The sequence below is a fragment of the Lemur catta genome, chromosome 6 (genome assembly GCF_020740605.2).
Source record: "Lemur catta isolate mLemCat1 chromosome 6, mLemCat1.pri, whole genome shotgun sequence".
NCBI classification, from domain to species: domain Eukaryota; kingdom Metazoa; phylum Chordata; class Mammalia; order Primates; family Lemuridae; genus Lemur; species Lemur catta.
In genome coordinates, this window is record NC_059133.1 from 3273217 (window position 1) to 3291842 (window position 18626).

At 53.9% G+C, this 18626-nt stretch overlaps 2 protein-coding genes across 12 annotated transcripts in view; both read right to left on the reverse strand.

Moving 5' to 3' along the window:
• TRMU (tRNA mitochondrial 2-thiouridylase) overlaps positions 1-2053 on the reverse strand; it is a 37881-nt gene extending 35828 nt beyond the window's left edge. For all 6 annotated transcript variants that reach the window (XR_006735661.1, XR_006735660.1, XM_045552767.1 and 3 more), the window contains exon 1: positions 1912-2053. Coding sequence is in view for 4 of the 6 variants with exons in the window: in XM_045552767.1 (XP_045408723.1) it covers positions 1912-1993 (82 nt within the window). In the remaining 2 variants the exon portion in view is untranslated. The remainder of the gene's footprint in view (positions 1-1911) is intronic.
• A 4356-nt stretch (positions 2054-6409) lies between these two features.
• GTSE1 (G2 and S-phase expressed 1) overlaps positions 6410-18626 on the reverse strand; it is a 28048-nt gene continuing 15831 nt past the window's right edge. For all 6 annotated transcript variants that reach the window (XM_045552778.1, XM_045552777.1, XM_045552774.1 and 3 more), the window contains 5 exons: positions 14099-14171; positions 11745-11984; positions 7784-7991; positions 7121-7330; positions 6410-6838 (listed from right to left, as the gene is read on the reverse strand). In XM_045552778.1, coding sequence (XP_045408734.1) covers positions 6755-6838; positions 7121-7330; positions 7784-7991; positions 11745-11984; positions 14099-14171 — 815 coding nt within the window. In that variant the 3' untranslated portion in view covers positions 6410-6754. The remainder of the gene's footprint in view (positions 6839-7120; positions 7331-7783; positions 7992-11744; positions 11985-14098; positions 14172-18626) is intronic.

Genomic DNA, 18626 nt, shown 5'->3' on the forward strand with positions numbered 1-18626 from the left:
TGAAAGAGAGCAACTGACTGTTAAAGGCAACTTAACGCAGTACCCCAAAGAACAGGGATTTGATGACAAAGCTTAGCCAAAACTAAACACCCACACACAAGAGCACCCCCGTCTCAGCTGGTGATCAGCACCCTCCTCAGGAAGCACCTGACTCCACTTCTACTACAGACCTTACCACCCTGGGCTCCAATAGTTCCCACCTGTCTCCCCTGTAACTCACTGAAGCCGGGAGCACCTCCAGGGTAGGAATTGTGTCTAACTCAACCCTGCGTCCCCAGCACCTAGTACAGTGCCCAGCACAGAATGGGAGCTAAAAGGAGCTTGTAGAATGAATAAACAACCCTACACAACACAGCTTGAAAAATCCAGTCTTCCTATAGTCTCACCTGCCTGATAATTTTTCTTACGAAGAGATGTGACCCACTAACATGGACACAGGCTCAGCCACTCTAGGATGAGTGAACATTCCAGGAGGTGCATGACAGAACTTGTGCCTCCAGCAAGACTAGGCAAGCCCTCAATGCCACAAGAGGACAACGCCTTTGCTCTGCTGTGTCCATCAACCTCCTCCAGGGAGCAGGAAAATTCAAGGAGGGCTGGAATATGAGTTGTACAATCAGGAGGGAGTTTACCTTTTTGAAGTAGTAAAATGATATATCTGGTCTCCCCACAACCAGTCTTCTGCATCTCCCAAAACACCTAGTCATGTCTGTCAGAAACCTTCAAGGGCTCTGAACTGTCTACCCAACATAGACTAAAGTCCCTAATATAACATCTTCCATAACCAGGGCTCAACCGTCCCCACCTTCCTCGCCTTCTGCCTGCATCTAGCCAGCCCCAGCCAACACTTTCATGCCTCCGCCTCACCTCACAACTCTAGTTCTTTGCTCAGTGAAATCCCATTCTTCCTCCAAGTCTCAGCTCAAACACCTCCACCTCTAGGACGCTTTCCTTGATTCTCCCTTTCTCACAATGTTACGTGCTTACAGTTTACCTATCCTCCTCTTTGGCACTTATTATACCTCTCATAATAGGTATGGTTATTAATAACATACAATGAGTATATAATGATATCCACTACTGTTTTCTCAGTACCTCATATGTGCTGGGCACTGGGTAAACCCTTCAACATATACGTCATTTAAGCCTTCCAGTCACCCTGTGAAGTAGGTTTTACAGAGCAGGAGGGCTTAATTAACGTGCCCTGCGTCAGGAACCTTGCAGGCATCTCTGCATTCTAAGTGTCTCCAAAGGCGGCTCACAGCAGAGGCTCCACAAGCGTTACTATGTGAATGAAGCCTCCAACGAGGAGGAGCCGCACAGACGGAGAATTTAGATGAGTAGTTCGTCTCCGCTCCAGACCCTAAGAATCCTAAACACCTGTGGGACTAAGAAATGCAAGTGCTTTGAGGGCGAAGTTTGTCATCCAAAGAACGGAGAACACAGGTGTGACTCAGTAAGCAGGCACGCCGCTCGGTATTGCTCAGGCTCATGAGTTGAAGGACAAGCACCCCCCCGAGCGGCCACAGTGTCCGCAGGGGTCAGGCCCCAGGGGCCGATGGATCCAGCTCCCCTCCCCACTGTGCGGCCTCACAGGTCCGTGTGGACGCCGCCAGCACCACCGCGGGCGCAGGGCGCAGACCCGCGAGCAACCCTCCCCTCCAGGCCCTGACAGGCAGGAGGTTCACGATCCACTCTGAGTTCTAACTGGGGAGGGGTCGTGACCACTCCCGACCGCCCGGACGGAGGGCCAGGGGCCGCAGAGAGGAAGGAGAGGACGAGGGACTCCCGGCGCGCCCACGCGCAGACTGAGGCCAGAGAGGGAGGCGACCTGCCCAGGGCCCCGCAGGACGGGGAGGGGCACGCGGAGGAAGAGCCGCTCGGGGCGGGCGGGGGCCTCGGCCGTCTCACCTCTCCGCCTTAGCAGCAGCGCGGCCACGGCGCTGTCCACTCCGCCGGACAAGGCGCACACGACGTGCCGAGCCGCCAGCATCCGCCCGCCTAGCCAGCTCCGTCGTTGTCGTTGTTGTCTTTGCCGCCGCCGCTTCCGCGCCGCGCCGGAAATGAAGGGGCGCCCCCCCCCCCCGCGGCGTCTGCGCCCGCTGCCCGGCCGGAAGCGAGCTCCGCGCGCCCGGGTTCCGCGCGCCCGGGTTCCGCCCCGCCGTCGCCGGCCCCGCCTCCTCGCGCAGCTGTTCCCGGGCGCGCCGGGGCCGGAGACGCTGCGGGGGCCGAGCTCCGCCTGGCCGTGCTCTTGGGAGCCGCTGCGGCTCCTCCGGCCTCCGGCGGCGCCGAGACCCTGCCGGCCTGCGAGGGGCCGGCCTGCCGGGCTGGGCACTCTGGGTCCTCGCTGCGTGCGGGCGGCGCGGGCGGGGCTCCGGCTTTTGTGTGTCGCAGAACCCGGCACCTGGGAGAGGACAGGCCCAGAGCAGGGGCTGCGGGAAGCAGGGACGGAGTCCTGAGATCGTCCCCCAGGGGCAACGGTCGAGCTGAATTCTTCCACGGGACAGTTGGCGTTGTCAGACTACATAACACACAGGGAGACTCTAAAAGAAAAATAATGTTTATTCAGGAATAGGCGCTGCAGTGAGAATACGGGTGCCACAATAAACCGTGTGCTATGCAGGAACCATGTGTGTAAAGGAACACAAAGCTTTTTAAAGGAAAAAAGAGGATTCCGTAATTGTTTGGAGATATTTATCCTTGGCTACAAGGATTAATAACAAGGGCAATGCCAGTCCGAGGCTGGACAGGCAGTCGCTGGGCAGATGTCCTTGCACAAGTTTTTGTTGTTCGTTCGTTTGTTTTTTGTATGTTTGCGATGACTTTTGTGCAAGCTTGCTGTCCTTGCAGCCTTTTGTGATAGTTGTTATCAGGCATTCATACATGAAAACTCTCCCTTCATGGGCTTCCCTGGCTCCACTTGTCAGGGTTTTTAGCGCAAGTGACTCCATTTTGAATCTTGACAATTTTCACAGCGTCAACTAAGGGAAGGAAAGAAAAGCAGGCAGAGGGATGAGCATTCTATAAATGCCCTGGGCCCCTGAGAGGACAGGACCAATGCAGGAGCAGCAGGAAGCTACTGGAGGTATTAAGCAGGGGAGGAAAGTGACGGATTTTAAACCTTTAAGATCTTTCTGGCTGCCCTGTGTAAAATGCATTGGAGGAGGTGCTGGGAGCCTGGTTAAGACGCCATGACAGCACTCTGGGAGAGATGGGGTGACAGAAAGATACCATGTATTTGGACTTAGGGACCTGTAGCCCTTGCTGGTGAATGGACATGAGGGATGAGAAGTAGGGGCGGGGGCTTGATGTTTCTGCCTAGTGGGACATTCACTGAGAAGGAACAGTGGCCTGCCAGATCAGCCCCAACGTGAGGTGCCAACAGGCAGGACATCAAATTGGAGATGTGGCTGTTCCGAATGAATGTGCGAGTGAATGCGTGGGTAAGGCAAGTGACAGGTGGGAGGTCTTGGGATCAGAAACAGCAGGTAAAAGGCTCGTGGATGGACACTGGAAGAACCTAGAAACATTTGCTGGGCCAAATGAGTGTGGGAAGGCAGGAGGGTATAAATGAAAGCAAAAGAAGAGGCCCAAATAGGAGACCCAGACACCGCAGAGCCAGCTGGAGGTCCAGTGTCTGGCCAGGAGAGAGGATGGGAGAGCAAGGAGGGGGCACAGAATGGAGGGCCCAGGCCAGGGAAGACACAGCTCAGAGCAAGAGTGATGCAGGGTGCAGAAGACTGTGAGGTTTGGGTTGACACCAGAAGCTACAGTCACTCGTGCAAATCACAGGCATTCTTTAAATCAGTGACTCTCAGCTTTTTCACCTTGAACCCACAGTATCAGAACACATGGCCATCTATGCAGACACATACAAGTATAAAAAGGGATGCCTCTTGAAACACTTCTTACCCTTTGTGGAATGTACCATGTACTGTCTTGTTTTTTATTTTATGCTTCTTTGTTTTTTTAAAACTGCTGGTGTCATCTACAACATTGATTTCATGTAAGATTTAAACCATAGTCTGAAAAATTCGGGGGAGGAAATGCCGCTACAAATGCAAGTGGCTTTTAAATCAGGCCAATAACACACACCAAAGCTTGGCATTCAAATCATGTTAGTTTCTTAACAGTTTCTCAGAAGGTTAATAATTCATAAATGTTTACATGTGAATAATTACTAAAGCAAATCGTTTTCTTGAGAACAAGAACAGCTTTAAGGGTCTACACTAGAGTAAAACGAGGAAGGCTCTGAAGTCCCCACTTCCAAGAACAGCAGGAGCTGCCAATGGGAGAGTCCCGGCCACTGGTGCCAAGAGGAGGCACAGGGTGAGCTACAAGCAGGAAGAAGTCACAGGACCCCTGTGGGAAAACAAATGGCCACTTTTTCAGAAGAATAAAGGATCGGGAAAATATCCGACAGGGCATCAATTCCATCTTGCATTTCCCAGAGGAGGTGAGGAACTCAGTATCTGGACCCTGACACTGGGCAGATTCAGGAGTCAATGTTTTAGGCTGTGGCCATGCTGGCACCACTATTCCCAGTCTAGAGGACCACGCCCTTCTTGGGTATGGCAATCAGATAGAAGGTTATGGCAGGTCACGTCCCAGTTGCAACCAACCCACAAAGTGGCTTAGACATGACCCACTTGCACGTATTTTCTGCTGCTTTTCAGTGACCTATACGGTTTTTAGCTACTTTGTAGCTCCAGGAACCCTCTGTGTATAATCCTGATCCACCATGGGCCAGCTACAGCAAGGACGACTGCCTGCCAGCGGCAGTGTCAGAGATGTAAAATGGAAGCCATCTGCCCCATGATGTTAATGAAATGTGGTAAAAATCACATGAAGCTGGGCCTCATCAATCTGCAAGGGTGGCCCCTTAGCGGCAGCCAGTGTGCTTGGTGCCATTCTAAAGAGAAAGTGGCCAGCGCCCAACGGCTCCAGGAGCACTTGGTCTCCGACTAGCCATGGGGCTTCTCACAGGGAGCCATCTGAGGGGCAGACGGGGGGGGCCTGGGCGCCAGGAGAGGAAGTGCCCGGGGGAGCTCTGTCAGACAGGCCGCTGCAGCCGGGCGGAGGATGAGGAGACTCGGAGGAAAGGAAGGCGGCTAAAGCCCAGGATAGGACGAGCGGCTCTAGCCAACTCTTGCTCTTTGGATCACTTCTGTCCCAGCTGGGCACACTGCATCTGACGGAACCTTGGCCCCAAGCAGAGCTGGCTGTGCCCAAGGCCAGATGGGGAAGAGAAGGGCCCCGGGCAAAGGCTCAGCTCACCCCCAAGGCTTGAACTGAGCACAGCTGATTATCACAGATCAGCTGGGGGGTAACATCTCTCTCTACCAAGTGTTAAGCCCCTGGAGGGTAGGGATGCCTCAGCTCTGTGAAAACCCGCAGTATCCCTGCCCAGATGCAGCCTCACCCATAGTAGAGTCTCAGTAAGTTTTTGTTGAATGAACTAATCCAATTCCAGATTCCTTTTTTTTTCCCCCTGTGAAATGAGGGGTAGGACCAGAGGCCACCTGAGGACTCTGGAATTCTCTGCAGCCCACTGGACAAGCAGGGCTGCCTGGTTCCTCCAGGCCTGTGCGCTAGCCAGCCAGGGCGCCTCGCTCGGACAACTCCAGCTGCAGAACGCACGACTTCCGCGCACCTGCCTTTGGGGGAAAGCTTTTGTCTACACGTGCAGCAAGGCAGCTCACAAGGCCCACTTCACTTGTCCGCTCCCAATGCCACAGGAACCACAGCCCCAAAGGGCAATTTCACGTGTAATACAGTAACCGCAGAAAGTTAACAGTACAGCCCAACTCTCTCTTTTTCCCTCACCTCTCTGTAGACAGAGGAAGGTCCTGGTGAGATGCAGGAACATTGGAGCCCAGCTAGTCACTCTCCTACTGTCTACGGTGAAGCCACTGGCTGTGAGAAATTTCCTCCTAAGGAGATATGTATACAAATTGGGGTTTCCGGGCCAGCTAGTTTTAAAAGATATTAGAGGCTCCAGGCAGGGAACAGGCTTCCCACTGTCCCGGTTGGGTAGCTTCAACAGGAGCGTCCCTGCTGAGACTGAGGCCGAGGGTGTGTCCCAGCGCAGGGGCCACTGAGGCAGGGCCGGCAGACACAGTCCACTGCCTCAGTGTTCAGATGAGCCCCCGTCTTCTCAGGGTGTGGTCTGCGGCCATCAGTGGGAGTCACCTGGGGGCCATTAACAACGTGGGCTCCTGGGCTTGCCCCAGACCAGGGCTCAGTGCGTCTGGGGCCTGGGCCTGGGATCTGGTTTATACCAATTTTTATTCAAGCTAATTTTTGAAAATCACTTTTATAAAAGCGTTAAAGTCTGGATAGTAGTCTTGCATAAAAATGGCTATGCATGTTTAAAAATCAAGATAAGCTTAAAACTCAAGGTGTTTTAATACACTTCCATTTATTTTACAATTTAATTTAAATCTAGAACATTTAACTTTTCATATACACTTAACTTTAAAAATAGCCACTTACCATTTTACATACAAAAGATTCAAAGCAAAGTTTTTCATTTAGAGTAACTTCAGCCCAGTGACAGGCAGGGAGAGGGGAGCTGCGGGCAGTGGAGACCTCGGGGGTCGGCAATGAGCCCCCACACCGCAGCCCATCCCCTCCAGGCACAGTAAATGTATTTAGGCTTTTTTCCCTTTTCAAATAAGATTTCTACTAGAATATGTTTCTAGGGATTGAAAACAACTTTAACAACGAGGAAAAGGCAAGGGTTTTGTTCCACTCAGAACTTGAGGAGCGGCGAGTCCACGTTTTCCTTGTCAGCCTCAGGACTCAGCTGGATCAGAGGCGAGCCCAGGTCTATGAGCTGCGAGAGAGCAGAGAGGAGACGGTGAGCCCAGGTGCGGCCAGGTGGCCCCTGCCCAGTCACACCTGGCCAACACTGAAGCCAGGGCTACCCGGGAGCCACTGCCACCTGGGGCTTGGTACCATAAAAACAACTCAGTAAACCTGGCTCAGGTGCATTTAAAAGAAATCTCTAAGGCCTGGGAGGGCTGGCTCACACCTGTGATCCCAGCACTTTGGGAGGCCAAGGCAGGAGGATCCTTGAGCCCAGGCGAGTCAACACACACCACCTGCCGCCTCTCACCTGCCCTGCTGCTTGTACAGATTTTGCCGAGACGCTTCTGCCCATGTCTGGAGTGTTCGTCATGAGGTCGATCAGAGGTCTGCTCTCCGGCCCCACAGGCCCACTTGCCTCGGGGGTGCTGCCCAAGTCGATGAGAGGGAGGTCAACCAGGGGTGTGTGCTCGGCGCTGGGAGTGGTGGTCAGCAGGTCCAGTTTGATATCTGTAAGAACCTATACAGGAACACAAGATGGGAAGGAGAGTCTAGCATCTTCTTGCCAACCATCTTGGGAAAACTTCGTAGTGCTTATGTCCCCAAGTGGGCTGACGGTTTGGAAACTCGAGGGAGGAGAGCTAGGCCGGGCACTTGGCAGGAGGAGGCCTCTCCTCTGGCCACCGCCCACCTCCTTGTCCACACCCCACCCACGAGCAGCCAACTCACCCGCTACCTACTTCCCTCTTCCCAACCCTTGATCCTTGTCCCTGTCGAATAGACGGGAAAAGGTGTTGTTGTTTTTCTCTTCCAGAGATCTGGAAGTCCTGGCTGCCTCTCCTTGGGTCAGCTGGCATTGGAGGCCCAGTGCCACAGGACAAAGTACTGTAGGGAACCCCGCCAGCCAGTGTCCTTGAATTAGTGTCCACAGATCACAGGGAACACAAGGAAGCCCGGGTCTGCTTCGGTGTACCTCACTCGGTGCCGGGGCTGCACGTGGCTCTGCTTCGTCGTCCAGAGTTGCTTCTGTGGTGATGCTTTTTGAAAAAGTAAAATCACTTTTTTCTGGAGAAAAGTTAAGTGCCTGAGGGACACTGGATGGAGGAGAAAAACTTCCATCAGGTGACAAGTCTGCCTGCCTGACATCAACCTCTCTGTTGCCGTCCCTTGTTGGGTCAGTTCTGTGGGAGGAAAAAAAATCTTATAAGGAAATTTCTCCAAAATGCTCATTTATTTGGTATGGCTCAGGAAGTAGGTCATTTTTGGAGACATGTCCTGTGATGGAGTCCTGGCCCTGGTGCCAGCCTGTCAGCGAAGCCACCAACCGTGAGGCCTTCACCCTCAGCCCTGAGTCCCCTCGGCATAAAAGGCGGGCTGAGGGGTTTCTACAGCCTCCTGCAAGGGAGCAAAGACCACACGTAGGGCCCCTCTGCAGCCTTGTCAGCTCCAGCCCACCCGGACCCCCGCCCTGGCAGCTTCTTCGAGGCCTGGGCAGGTCTGAAGCCCTGGTGACAGCTGCATGGCGCCGGCCCTGCACTCTGTGGCACACCTCACACCAGCAGACACTGGTCTCCCGCAGGACAGTGACGAGAGCGCGTCCGGGCTTGTCTGCTGCCCTCAAACACCTGTCCACGTGGAACTGATTCCCGGGAGGAAATCAAGGAAAGCAGCAGTGTCCATAAATTAAAACAGAATATCTTCTTTTTGAGTATTTTAAAAGTTTCACAACAATCTGAAAAAGAACTTTTTCTGTATTTATACTTACAAACATGCAAGATACTTAAACACACATTCCTAACTATTACACACTGGGTCTCGTCTGTGTTTTCAGCACGGCCTTCTTTCTCTTCGCCGTTCCGCGCCCGGCCCTCCCCCTCGTGACAGGCACCTGGCTTTCTTTGCCACCAGAGACTTCTCCATTCTCACAGAACTAAATAGGTACATACGTGGTCAGTAACTACTGCTGGTGGATATATAAACATACAAAATGTGTAAGGATATGTAACTTATAAATACTACATATTTTTAACAATACACAGGATTTTGTTTCTCGGCCGCTGTTTCTTTTGTAAAAGTAGGAACACTTGTCACACACTCTCTTTCCCCAGGCTTCCTCGCGGAAATCCATCCAAGTCAGCTGGTACAACAGTAACTCGAGGTTCTCACGGCTGCCCAGTCATTAACGTCCAGGCTTTGTTGCCATGAACATCTCTGTACACTCGAACTGCAGCCTCACACCTCTGCCAGGATCTTGGGGTCAGAGTCATGTGTAATTAATTTTTGACATGTTGACAAATGGCCTTCTAAAACATACAATCACAATGCACATTTCTATTAGCAGTGCCCTAGGCTACCTCTCTCCCACCTCCTCCCCAGTGAGTGAGAACTCGGACGCATCTACAAAGAGCTGTGACCTAGTTATAATTGGCATTTCCCGAACAGCAGTGAGGCTGGAATCTTCTCAGATGCTGTTGACCATCTGAGCTTATTCATATCCTTTGCCTGTTAGGTGGTTTTACAGTCAACCATTTGTTTATTGACTTCGTTCATGGTCACTGTAGCCAAAAACGGACACAGAAGACTTTAATGTCTCCACAGGGGAACATGGCTATCTTTTCTCACCCCAGGGTTTCAGCAGTGATTCGCCATGTCTCCCGCCCTAAGCTTATGCACACAAGTGTCCTACTTTTCCTTGTAATTTTAAGTCTCTAAGTCATCTGGAATTTATTTCTCCATGGTGTAAGCTGGGTCAGATTTAATTTTCCTCCAGATAGATGACAATTTGTGTTTTTTAAAAAAATCTATATTCATAAGGGAAATCAACCTACAGTCTGCTTTTAGATGTTACACTACCTATGGTGTTTGGCTATTAAGATGAACTGAGGGCTGAGAGGGTGGCTCACACCAGCAATCCCAGCACTCAGGAGACTGAGGCAGGAGGATCGCTTGAGCCCAGGAGTTTGAGGCTGCAGTGAGCTCCAGTCACACCACTGCACTCCAGCCCAAGGAACAGAGCAAGACTCTGTCTCAAAAAAAAAAAAAAAAAGAATTGAGGAAATTTCCACCTTTGTTTATCCATAGCCTGAAATAGTTAACTTTAAAAATCGGAATGATCCATCTTAAGGGTTACACACAACTCTGCTGTGACCTCAGCTGAGCCAAGTGCCTTTTTCAATCTTTAATCACCTAAGCTCTAACTATGGCTTAATCCATGTTTCCTGGGATCAATTCAGATAACGTGTAAATTTTAGGAAATCGTTTCATTAGGCTTTCAAATTGATTATCAGAGAATTACAGGCAGTATTTCCTTATAATACCTTTAATTTTTCCTCCCTCTACGTTCAGTCTGTTTTCTCAAGGCAGTTTTGTCAGGTTTTGCTCACCTCTCCCCACTGCCATCTGGGGGCGAGGGGGCCGCACCAGGGAGCTCCTCAGCCTTGGCCCAGGGTGTGGCTGGACTACAACTGACGGGACACACAACGCTGCTGCCCTCCCCGGGGCAGAAGCAGCCCCTGCTGGGTCAGGCCACTAGAACAGCAAAGTCCAACAGAACTTTCTGCAGTGGTGGAAATGTCTGGTATCTGCATTGTCCAGGACGGCAGCCACTGGCCACATGTGGCAATTGGGCATTTGAAATGTGGCGAGTGCAACTTAAGGAGCTGACTCTCAAATTTTATTTAATTTTAATTAATTCAAATTTAAGTAGCCACATGTGGCTGGCAGCCTCCACAGCAGGGCAGGGCATATAGAGGAGTCCCCCGTGAGCTGCTATCCCCAAGGGTAGGGGAGAGGGCACTGCCCACCCACTGAAGTCTTCAGTGGCCCCTTGGGGGCCAGGGACACACGGCCCAGTAGCTTTCAGGGCTCCCACCCTGCCCTCGCTCACCCCCACAGGGCAGCCCCACCCACATTCTCCACAGGCGCCCCAGGGTCCAAGGCCTGGTGGGCCTCAGTGCCTTGAGCCTCAGAGCACCAGATTGGTGGGACTGGAATGACAAGTGGACAGAGTCAGTCCAAGGTCCCCACGTTCCCCAAATGCCTGAGCCTTCCCCAAAGCTCTGCCATGTTGCAGTAAGAGCACGGCAACCCCAGTGGTTTGCCCATGCAATGTCCTGCGGAAGCCAGGGCCCAGCAGCATGTTCTACCTGGGGGACTGTTCACATACACACTTCTTGAGCACCTACTGTGTACCTGGGCCTCGCTCTCAGCTCTAGGTAAGTGATGACAGAAGACCCTGACAGAAGGTCGCAGCTCTCAGGGAGCTCCCACGCTAGCGAGGGGCCCGATGGGTGTCTGCTGCACAAAAGCACACACAATCCACATTCAGGTGGTGAGGGGAGAACTGCTCTGAATCGGCAAAGCCGGGGAAAGGGACGGAGGGCTGGGGTGGGGAGGTGGGGCTACTCTACACAGGGTTTCCCAGAAAGCTCTCTGGGGTTGGCCCCTGGACCATGACTTCAATGACGAGGAAGAGACAGCTCCACCAGGACCGGGGGAGAGCACATGCTGGGTGGAGAGGACAGCAGGGGCAGGCCTGCTGCAACCCAGCAGGGAGGCACATGGCAGTGCTGTGACAGAGAGGGCAGGAGACAAGGTAGGGTGAGCGGGTATTGTCACCCCTGCTGAGAGACTCTAGGACCCAGCAGCAAGAACAGCAATGATCTAAGAACTCCTGAAAGGCTGTTCCCAGAGGCCCTCACCTACCCAGACGGTGTGCCCGGGGCAAGGCCTTCTCCCTCATTTGCCTGGGATGTGAGGTGAGAAAAATGACAAAGGAGCACGCAGGTGCCCTGCCTTCCTTTCCATTGCTGAGAAGGGGAGGCAAGATCAGCCCAGCTGCTCCCCGACAATCGACCGTACAGCCTTCCTAGCACAAAAATACTCTCGAGGTTTTATGCATTTGAGACAAAGTTACTGCAAACTTTATCTCTTACCTCACTGCAGATTTTTTCCGGGGCACAGAGGACAGTCGCCGAGCAGGCACAGGCAGGGGAGAAGCCAAAGCCCTGGGCATGGTTTTAGGGGCCGTCCATGGGAGGATGGAGAGGCGCCGGCCAGCAGGCGTGGGCAGGGCTGACTCCCGTCTCGTACTCAGGGGTGTCCCTGCGCCGCTCAGCAGGCTGCGTGCGGCTGGCTCTGATGAATGTCTAGCAGGAGTGCTGTGGACGATGACCCTGGCAGAGACAAAATCGGAGTCTTAAGGAAAGATGACCTGAGAAAAATAAAATCTAATTATTCAGCCAATGTGCCAATGCAATGTCAAGTCTTTTGGTTTCAACATAAAAGATTCAAGCCAGCGACTCCTGTGCGAGCTCTGTTCTCTGGGGAGGGGCTCCGACGTGGGCAGGACTCAGCGCTGCTGCCCACCGCCCGTGAAGCCCTGCACGGGCTCCAAGAAATGCCTGCGCCCGCTCTTTCCTCGCAGGTGACTAAAAGACAATCGATCAAACGTGACTGCACTTTACAGACGGTACCATTAAAACTCACTTCACGGAGGTTCAGAAGAGACCTGAAGAATCACCTTCTGATGAGACAGTAAATAGTTCCCCCAGGCAGGCCGGACCCAGCAGTATCTCCCCACATGCCCATTTGTTTCCAGGTTTAAGGTCGTCTGAATCCAACGTGAACACAAGTGAGTAAAGCAAGGCCCTCGGTGCTTAGTTCTCACACGTCTCACGTCTCTGGTGGTACCTGTGGCCTTGACTGCCAGCGTGTCTTGCCCGCCTGTTGCTTTCTTTTGTTGGTGATAAAGAAGGAAGCCAAGTTGACTGTTATCTGCTGTCGTCCCAATGCTTGTGCCCCTCAAATTCACATGCTGGCATCTTTACCCCCAGGGTAGTGGTGGTCTTAGGAGGCGGGGCCTTTGGGAGGTGATTAGGTCATGGGGACAGAGCTCCCATGAATGGGACTAGTGCCCTATGACAGAGGCCCAGAGAGCTGCCTTGCCCCTCCCCCACGTGAGGACAGAGAGAAGGCACTGTCTGCAAATCAGGCCCTCCCCAGACACCAAGTCTGCTGGTGACGTGACCTTGGGCTTCCAGCCTCCAGAACTGCAAGAAACAAAGGTTTGCTGTTTAAGGCACCCAGTCTAGGGTACTTTTGCTATAGTAGCCCGAAAGGACTAGGAAACTATTTTAAAATAAAACAAGTCAAAGACACACTGCCGACATGGAACCCACAGAGGTCTGAGGATGACATAGCTATTCGTTCTACTTGGACAACTGTCATGTTCTTTAAAAAGAGTCTGACAACAAACTTTAATCAACATCAACCGGAAAACAGGACCACCCACGGAGCACTGGCAGGGGAGGGGTGCTACCAAATAGAGCTTCTGCTCTCTACAAAATTCTGGAATCACCACCCCACTTCTTTTACTGCTAAGCTCTGGCAGCTCCACCACAAATTCCATTGGAAATAAAAATACCAACAAATGTAATCCTCAAAGTAACCCAGGTAAGGTGGGGAAACTGAGGCACTGAGGTGGGGTATTAACAGTAGGTGACTGTCTGGCTGTGTCCTTTGCTCTTAACCATGTGTGAGAGGGAAGACGGCTTCACGCAGCGACACGCTCAGCACGGGGGGATCATTAGGTCTGACCCCGTGGAGCATGTGCTGAGCTCACATGGGAGGAAATCAAGGCCGAGTGGCCACAGCCTTGTGGATGGCCCCAGGCCAGTCTGAGGTGGAGCTGGTAGCACCCTCTCTGGTGTCCTGCCCCGGCTCATTCTGCCCACCCCACCCTAGCAAGGTCCGGAGCAGTGCCCCGCCTGGCCACATGCGGGTGCCAGGCCCCCAGCCCTGCAGCTGTGAATCCAGGGGGCCTGAGCGACCCTGCTGCCCGCAACCCCGCTCCACGCAGGAGACACGGAGGGGCAGGAGCTCCAGGGCCGAGGAGCGGGAGCAGGAGGTCTCCTCTGCCACGTCGAGGACGCAGAGCTGTGCCGGGCCTGGGCCTCAGCGAGGGGACAGCAAGGACAGCAAAGGAGGGACGGTGGTGGGGCTGGGGAGGGGCTGCTGTCCGAGTGACTCCCGCCCTCGCCTGGGCAGCACGCGCCGTGCATAGCTGGGAACCGCGGTCCTGCACGGTGCGCAGTCTCAGGGTCTCAGGTCTGCGGTGGGTGTACAAGTGGCTCACACACCTCTGCTCAGTCCCTGCCCACGAGCCTGATGCCGAGGCCACATGTAGGCCACCACGCGCTCCAGACGGCACTTGAGGAAGTCAGCAGATATTATACGTGGGTCGTTCCCATGGTAATAAAAAGAAAGGAAGCTGAGCGAGGTCAATTACCTGCCAACCGACGAGCATGACTGTGGCCGTGGAGCCCGCGAGAACTTGGGCGTTGCGCTGTCTGGGGATTCACCTAAGGCGGGAGAGGAAGTGTGCGTGTCAGTCAGAAACAGATGCAGTGGCAGATCTACCCTTTGGGCAACTGTCACCAAATGGGCAACTGTCCTCCGAACGACTCTCCTTCCCTACTTGGCGTGCAGAGGGCACTAGGAAGTGCAAAAGGAAGGTCAGACGAGTCTCTGCAGGGAAACCTGCCAGAGGCAGGCGCGGGAGAGGGGCCCATCCCCCTACCCGGGGACCCCAGCCAGTAGACGCAGAAGAGAGAGCCATTTTCATGCCCCTGCCCGACCCTGGCTGCAAACCCCGCACAGGAGTGAGTGTGACTCCACAGAAGGCTTGTACTGAACAAAGTCTACTTGTCAGACGGCCACCCGCACACGCTAGACACTTGCCCACAGAAATGACACCACAATGCGGTCAGATTCCCAGGCAAGCTCACCAAAGCCCATAAACGCCTTCACTTCCCTGAACCATGCCGTCACTGGGACAATAACAACACGTTGCGTGTGCAGGTGCTGTTTTACAGTTGACAGAGCATTTCTGCTTGTACGACCTCACCTGGTACGCACAAGGGGACAAGGGCTGGCTCAGGGCGCAGGGCTTCACCAGTGTCCTCGGGCCAAGGCCAGCACAGGCCCCCGACGTCCAGCTCACCCCTGTCCCAGCACAACACTGGCTCCACGTGGGCTGGCTCACGAGGAAACACGTCCCAGTGGGAGCCTGAGCATCAGCCACATGTACCTGGGCCCACAGCCCAGGCGCCAGGACCTTTGCAACATCCTGCTGTGTCTCAGAAGCTGCCAGGAAAGAGGCTGTCCCCAGACCCCTCACCCCAGCACAGAAGGGCACGGGCAGGGCCTGGAGCAGAGACTCCTCCTCAGCAGGTGCTCCAAGGAGGCAGGGAAGCCCCAGCTGCTGCTCTGCAGGCGCCCTGCCCTGGCCCTCCAGTCCTGGACAAATCTGCGCCTGCTGCCTGCCGCCTGCCCCCTGCCCCCCGGGCTCCTGTCCCACATCCCTGCCCCTTTTCGAAGCCAAAACTTCTCCAAAGAGCTGCCTGCAGTCGCTAGTCTGTTTCCCCTCTCTTATTCTTTTTAAATTATCTCTCTTAAAGTGATTCATGCACAGGGTTTTTAAAAATGAAGGGTAAAATCTAGGGAGACAAGACAAGACTTCTGCCGCACCCACCCCTGCTTCCAACTTGCCGGTGGTTTCTTGCGGTTTCACCTTCGCATCTGTAAATCACACACACTGCTCCTTCCGCACCCGCCAGACACCCCGCCTGCCGCAGGAGCCGGGAAGCTGCTTCCCCCATCCCCACCCCAGACCAGGCTGCAGCCGCCCCTGCTGAATGTCTCCCATGCTTCCCCCACCTCTTTTTTGTTTTATTTTGGAGGGTGGGGGGTCTGTGAGTACACTGTCCTGTAACTATCACACCTCTCGGGTCACCGGCCCTGTGCCCACAGAGGTCTCCTCTGAGACCCAAGCTCTGCCCACAGTGTTGGTCCCTCTCTCACGGGTCCCACCCTTCCTCCTTAATGTTTTCCCGCTTGTCTGGGTGGAGCATGCTCTCCAGCAGCTCCCAAAGGTGGCAGGTCATGATTGTCATCAAACTTTACATATTCAAGTCTCATTATTACACCTTCACAACTGACCAACAGTGAGTCTGAGCACAGAACACTGGGCCAAAATTTCCTCCTCAAGTGTCAAAGGTGCCACTCTACTGTAGCTTCCAACACTGTGGAGGCAAAGTGCAGAGTCATTCTGAGTCTCAATCCTTTGTGTGACCCCGGGTGGCACAGTCTCACAATAAGTAACACTATCTGTCACTGGACTATTTTACCAATAACGCTGCTTGTCTTGGGAATATTTTAAGCAAGTGCATTTAAGAAAGGCTCCATCACAGGGCACCGTTCACGCTGCCCCCAGACTTCAGCCTCTCCTCCAGTGACAGCCAGCATCACAGACGGTGACAAGGGTGCAGTACACTGCCAGTGCTCTCAGCCACCCAGTGCACATGCCACCATCTCCCAGAGCTTCCTGTTCCAGCAGTGTGGCTGCTCCCTGGGCCCTCTCCTTCAGCCGGTGCTGAGTCTGTGGGGCCAGTGCTGACCCGTGATGAAGAACAGAATGTGTGCAAGAGACAGCCCTGTCCCCGGTGTTGCAAAGAAAGGAGGAGCAGCCTGCTGCAGGGAAAATGCACATTTCAGAGGCACCCGAGGAGCCATGGAGGACAGTCTAGCAGAGGGGACCCCAACAGGGATTCAGATTAGAAGTCCTGTGGCATCAAGCAGCCCGACAAGAGGACCAGCCAACGACTGTGCAAATACAGTCAGAAGAAACGTGGCAGAGGCACGTCCTGGCTTCCGGCATTTGCACAGGAAGGAAGCAAACGCTCGTGCACACACCTCTACGTGGCCTGGGCCAGGAGGTGCCCTGAGGAACCCAGCCTGTTGGAGCTCCCGTCTCTGCAAACAACTCAGCTCTCTGCTGTTGAAACCTAAACTTAAACCTCCAGCCGCGACTCCTCCTCCGAGCTTGGCTGCCTGCTTGACACCCCGGCTGCGGCCCAGGTGGCGACCCGCACTCACCAAGTCCAAAGTGGAGCTGTGGGCTATTCCCTCGACCCCCGTCTCCTACCCCTTCCTTTACCCTGAGCGGCAGCACCGCTGCTCCTGCCAGAACCCCAGGGCAGCTCACATCCTCTCCACGCTGCCACGCGGCGCCCGGCACGGCAGGCAGGCCAGAGCCCCCGCCTTCCCACTCGGGTCAGGCGAGGCTCGTGAGGCCCTCCCTGCTCCCCCCCTGGCTCCGAGTCTGTTCCTCCCTCAGAGGAGGGATCTTTTGAAGGTCATGTCACTCTGCTTAAGACCCTCACAAGCAGATCCTTAAGACCCGCCTGCACTCGGACTACACACCAGGGTCCATCCTATGTCACCAGGTGCTCCGTGAGCTGGCCTCAGGCTGCCTCTTTGTCTTCATCTCCTTTTATTCTTCCCTCAGTCACTAACCAGGCTGAGGGTGCTGGGTTTTGTTCATGCTCCTCTCCTTCCCAGTACGACATTTTAACTGGATGCGGAACAAAGACAACGTGTCCCTGCATCCCCTGAAGGGAAGTGTGGTGATCAACAGGACATGAAGGGAAGTGACAGAGACGACTCGCAATGAGTGTCCCTGAAAAGCAGGGATTAAAGCAGGGATTCACTCTTCTTCGCCTAATCTGTCTTCCTGCCGGCAGGTATGAGGGCTGGAGCTGGCGCAGCCACACTAGACCATGAGGAAGAGAGGCTAAGCCCAGGAAAATCGCTGACCCCAAGGAGCACCTACTGGCTCTGGAATAGCTACCTAGACTTTCACCGAGAGGGAATGAAACATCTAACTGACTAAAGCCAGTGCAACCCAACCACTGTAACCACATTCCTGTCACTCCAGCTCCCTTCTCTCCTAGAACTTGTCCAGCGCCTTTCTGCCTCAGGGCCTCTGCACTCGCCAGAGACGTTTCTCACGGCTGCCCCACTCTCACGGTTCAGGTGTCACCCCCGGCCATCTCAGCCATAGGGTCCACTCCACCCAAACTCCGCCCCGACACCCAGTCACGTGACACCATTCTCTTGCATTTGCTCCATCATACCTGTGATCTGAAAGCATACTTATCTGAGAACATTTCATGTCTTTTCCTATTAAACGTAAATTCCGTGACAGCATGATCTCTCATCATTATTTCCCTTGTCCCTAAGAGGGCCAGCACATGGAAGCCACTCAACAGAACAGCTCATTCTGATATGAAGGGACTCAAAATAAGGTTTTCAGGAGTTCAAGGCCGCCTGTACTGCCAGCGATGCTGATAACGGCAAAACAGCCAAGCCACCTAGAAAGCAGATCTACAGACAGGGAGGCCTGAACGACCCCCTCACTGTGAGTTAACTCTGCACAACCTTGTGCATTGCACAAACTTGTTAGATTATTTTGTTGAACCTTTACCAAACCCCCATCTACTACCTGCCAGATGCCACACAGGGCAGCAGGCAGGACCCAAGCGGGGCACAGCAGTCTCCCTGACTGATGGAGACAGCTCAGGAAGCTGCAGTGGCTGGAATCTGACATCAAGGACCCAAAAGGAAGGAGCTACACCGGGAGGAAGAGCTCTAGAAATCTGGGAGGACTCTCTCCAGTCTGCGGCTGAACACTAAGCAGCGCACAGGCCGAGGGTGAGACTCCCTGAGGTGGAGACAAGAGCAAACACGGGGGAACACTGAGCAGAGCTCACGGGGCTGAGGCCACTCACCGCCGACCAGCCAGAGTGCAGAGACCTCACCGAACACAGGACCTCCGACAGGCCACATGTTCGTCGTAGGGCCAAACTACCCCAAGGGTCTAGGCTAGTCTAGAACTGCCCCTTCAAAGCTTAAAAAGTCTTGAAAAAATAAAATTGGTCTGTAATTTAATTGCCTGTCAAACCAAACTTAACACC